Source organism: Rhinatrema bivittatum, chromosome 19, assembly GCF_901001135.1.
Source record: "Rhinatrema bivittatum chromosome 19, aRhiBiv1.1, whole genome shotgun sequence".
Classification (NCBI taxonomy): domain Eukaryota; kingdom Metazoa; phylum Chordata; class Amphibia; order Gymnophiona; family Rhinatrematidae; genus Rhinatrema; species Rhinatrema bivittatum.
The window spans coordinates 38,145,488-38,149,085 of record NC_042633.1 but is presented as its reverse complement, the minus strand read 5'-3'; the positions used below and the strand labels follow the sequence as shown (position 1 = coordinate 38,149,085).

General features: G+C 54.4%; 1 protein-coding gene across 1 annotated transcript in view; it reads left to right on the top strand.

The window, feature by feature from the left end:
* PRKACA (protein kinase cAMP-activated catalytic subunit alpha) overlaps positions 1-3,166 on the top strand; it is a gene marked incomplete in the record, with an annotated part of 26,994 nt that extends 23,828 nt beyond the window's left edge. The window contains 2 exon segments of the mRNA XM_029585382.1: positions 1,194-1,358; positions 1,907-3,166. Of these exon segments, the coding sequence (XP_029441242.1) occupies positions 1,194-1,358; positions 1,907-2,032 (291 nt within the window).
* Positions 3,167-3,598: the final 432 nt, after the last annotated feature.

Here is a 3,598-nt window from a genome sequence, read left to right as displayed (position 1 = left end):
TTTCATGTTAATCATACGATGGATCCGCTGGCCTTTCCGGTGTGGTCTAAGGATCTCCCTGCAAGAGAGTTGCATCTTTTGGATGACACTCACTCTCTCATACTCACTCTCTCTCTCATACTCTTTCACTCACTCACTCTCACATTCTCTCTCTCACTCTCTCTCTCACTCACATACATACATACATACTCACATACATAAATACATACTCATATAACCGTTTTGTGGTGTCCGGTGGTGTTTGGTGAAGGGCGTCCTGCGCGCGGGCCTTTTCGGGTTCCCACCCCAGTTTCAGGGGCGCCGGGGTACATCCCACGTGTCTGGACCGATTTGGGTTTGAACAGGGAAAGGAAAATTTGGTTCTTACCGGCCAGTTTTCGTTCTTGTAACACCACGGATCAGACCAGAGGGCCCCCTCCGTCGCCGCAGAAAGACTGAAGTTCCTAGCGCTGCATTTAACTCTTGTTTTGAAGAATTTATCACAGTTTTCTGCATATGTCGAGTTCAGACCGTTTTTTTGTTTTCTGGTCGTGCGCGGGACTCCAGTGCAGAGGGTTCCAGCCCTCGCTTGACTTGTTCGCCCTGGAGGGAGGGGTCTTAGAAGACCATCTTTGGCTCGGGTGTACGGGTCAATGCCCAGGGGACCGCGGCTGCCACTCCGGCTTGCGTAGCGGGGGCCTCAAAGTCGTGTTCTCTGCCGCCACCTGCTGGCGGGGAGGCAAAACGCACGCCTCTGGACCGATCTGCGCTTTTACAGGGACGAAAATCAGCAGGTAAGAAGAACCAGTTTCCCTGTGGGCCACCTGTGGGCTCTATTTTAACTGCGTGGCCCAGGCAATTTTTTTTTTTTTTTTTTTGAAATGGAGAGGGTGCGAGGACTTTACGTAATCAAGAATTTTTCTTCCTTAATCTCTTTTGGAATCTTTCTGTAATTTTGTTCGCGGTGGGCGGGTGGCGTACGCGCGGAGGGGTTGTTTTTTTTTTTTTTTGCGAGGCGCGCCCTGTTTGCCGGTAAGTCGGCCGGGGGGGGGGGGGACACGTCGGTCGCCTTGGTGTCTCCCGGAAATACCGGCGGTGAGCGCGCCTCGGGGGAGGGGGGAAAAAAGGGATGTCCGTTCTTGTTTTTGTTTTGGGTTTTTTTTATAATTCCTCTTCCGCTGACGGCTGTGTTACCGTCCCTTCCCCCCCCCCAGGTTCGATTCCCTTCCCACTTCAGCTCCGACCTGAAGGACCTTCTCCGCAACCTGCTGCAGGTGGATCTCACCAAGCGCTTCGGCAACCTCAAGAACGGGGTGAACGACATTAAGAACCACAAGTGGTTCGCGAGCACAGACTGGATCGCCGTCTACCAGAGGAGGGTGAGGGTGCTGGGGGGGGGGGCCCCCCCCCGCCTGCCGCTTCTGCCCTTAGCCCAAAGGGATTTCCTAGCTCCGGTCTTGCAGTGACTTCTTGCTCTTTGGTGTGGCTTTTTTATTTTTTTGGCTGCGGTGGGGGTTGGGAACAGGGTGGAAAGGGAGCTTGCATTCCCAGGGTCAGAGAGTGGGGGATGAATTCAGCACGGGGGGAAGGGGGGGGGTTAGATCTGTGGATGTTTTTGGAGGTGAAGGGGTACAGCAGAGCAGCAGTGGAAGCTGCATGCTCTTTTTGGGGGGGGGGAGGGGTGGGGGGCGGGAGATGTGCTTTTGTTGTTTTTTTTTTTTGTTGGTTTTTGTTTTTTTTTTTTTTTTTTTAGAACGGGCTCCGGTGGATTCCAGGTCCTCGTTTTTTTTTTAGAACGGGCTCCGGTGGGTTCCAGGTCCTCATTTTTTTTTGGGGGGGGGGGGGGGTTTTAGAACGGGCTCCGGTGGGTTCCAGGTCCTCATTTTTTTTTTTTTTTTCCCCCCTGTTTTTAATAATCTCTTTCCAGGTGGAAGCCCCCTTTATACCAAAGTGCAAAGGTCCGGGAGACACCAGCAACTTTGATGACTACGACGAGGAAGAGATCCGGGTGTCCATCTCCGAGAAATGCACCAAGGAGTTCGTAGAGTTTTAAAGATGCCGCGGGGGGTCAGGAGAAGATTGAAGAAAAAAGAAAAAAAAAAAAAAAGAGAGAGAGAGAAAAACGTGGAGGAAACAACAGGGGGGGGGGGGGTGCGGCCGTGCAGAGGAGCCCTCAAGGGGGGGGTCCTGGATTGTAGGGATTTTAACAAAATATCCTGCCCCCCCCCTCAGAGGCTGGGTAGGGCCTCGCAGTCCTACAGCTAGAAAGTAAATTTAGGTGGGGAGAGAGAAAGTAAATAAAAGGACTTGACCCACCCCCCTCAGCTGCTACAGCCAACACAGTCTCTGGCTATCACACGTCCCGTCCCCCCCCCCCCCCCAAGGAAGCAGGGCGACGACCCAGGACTTGCAAAGCGCCCTCTGCTGCCGCACCTCCCGGCGACTGGATGAGGCCGGCTCCTCTTCTCTCTACCCTCCCCGACACGTGGGCGCCTCGTTTACCTACCTCCCCGGCCAGATCTGCCCTGCCCGTCCCGGGGAGGTGGGGGGGGGGATCACGCCCGACGCCCTGTCTTCCTCCTTTTGCGAAGCACGCGCCATCTCCGAGGGAGGAGAGGCGGGGGGCGGGCCGAGAGCCCTGCTCCGGAGAGGTAAAAACCACGGCGGCGGCGGCTGCAAGAAGCGCCTTTGTGAGCGGGCGCCACGGAGAGGCGCAGGAGGAACGGCTGGAAACTGGGGGGGGGGGGCGGGGGGAAAAATCGTGTTGAGAACGCGGCCACGAGCCACGTGCTACTCTTACAAATTATGGGCGGGCGCCTCCTTTTTTTTTTTTTTTTTTCGTTTTAAATAAAACGAAAAGATAAACTTAAAAAAAAGAACAAAACAAAAAAAAAAACTGTTTTAAGCGATGGATTTTTTTGCGCTGCTTTTGCACGAACTGAAGAATCGGTGGGAGGGGGGGGGAAGAGGAGGAGGAGATTTTTAATGCAGCGCCCTGATTTTAGCAGGAAAGTAGGACTGAAGCCGCCCCCCCCCCCCCATCTGAAACCGGCGCGGCTTCTCTTCTTGACCGGAGCACCCAGCTTCAAGCCGGACCCGTGCACCCCCCCACCCCCCCAGGCTTCGGAAGGGCAGGAGACGTCGAGGAGGTGCGACCGGGGAGGGGGGGGGGGGGGCACAGAAAGCTGGCGCGAGGTGGGGGTCATTTTATGAAAGGGCAGGCAGGAGAAGCCTCGTGGACTTTCTGCTTTAAATCTATGCGGAGGGGTAGAAAGGGGATTTAGTAGGGTAAAGTGTGTGTGTGTGGGGTGGGGGAGAGGGTTTCTCCATGCCCCCCCCTCCCGTTTCATGTCACATTAGAAAAGTAAATGTCTTTTTTTTTTTCTCTCCTCCCCCCCCCCCCCCCCCCCCCTTGTAGATTTCACCACCTGTTAAATTTTGGGTGAGAGCAGGGGCGCAGGGGGGGTGGGGGTGCAGAGGGGAGGGGACGCCTGCTTCCGGGTTTGCAAAGCTGCTTGCAGACGGGTGAGAGAAGAGTTTTTTTTTTTTTGCAGGAAAATCAACTTGGTAACCCTAAGAAATTGATTTCACTTAAAAACAAAACAAAAAAACCCCTTCC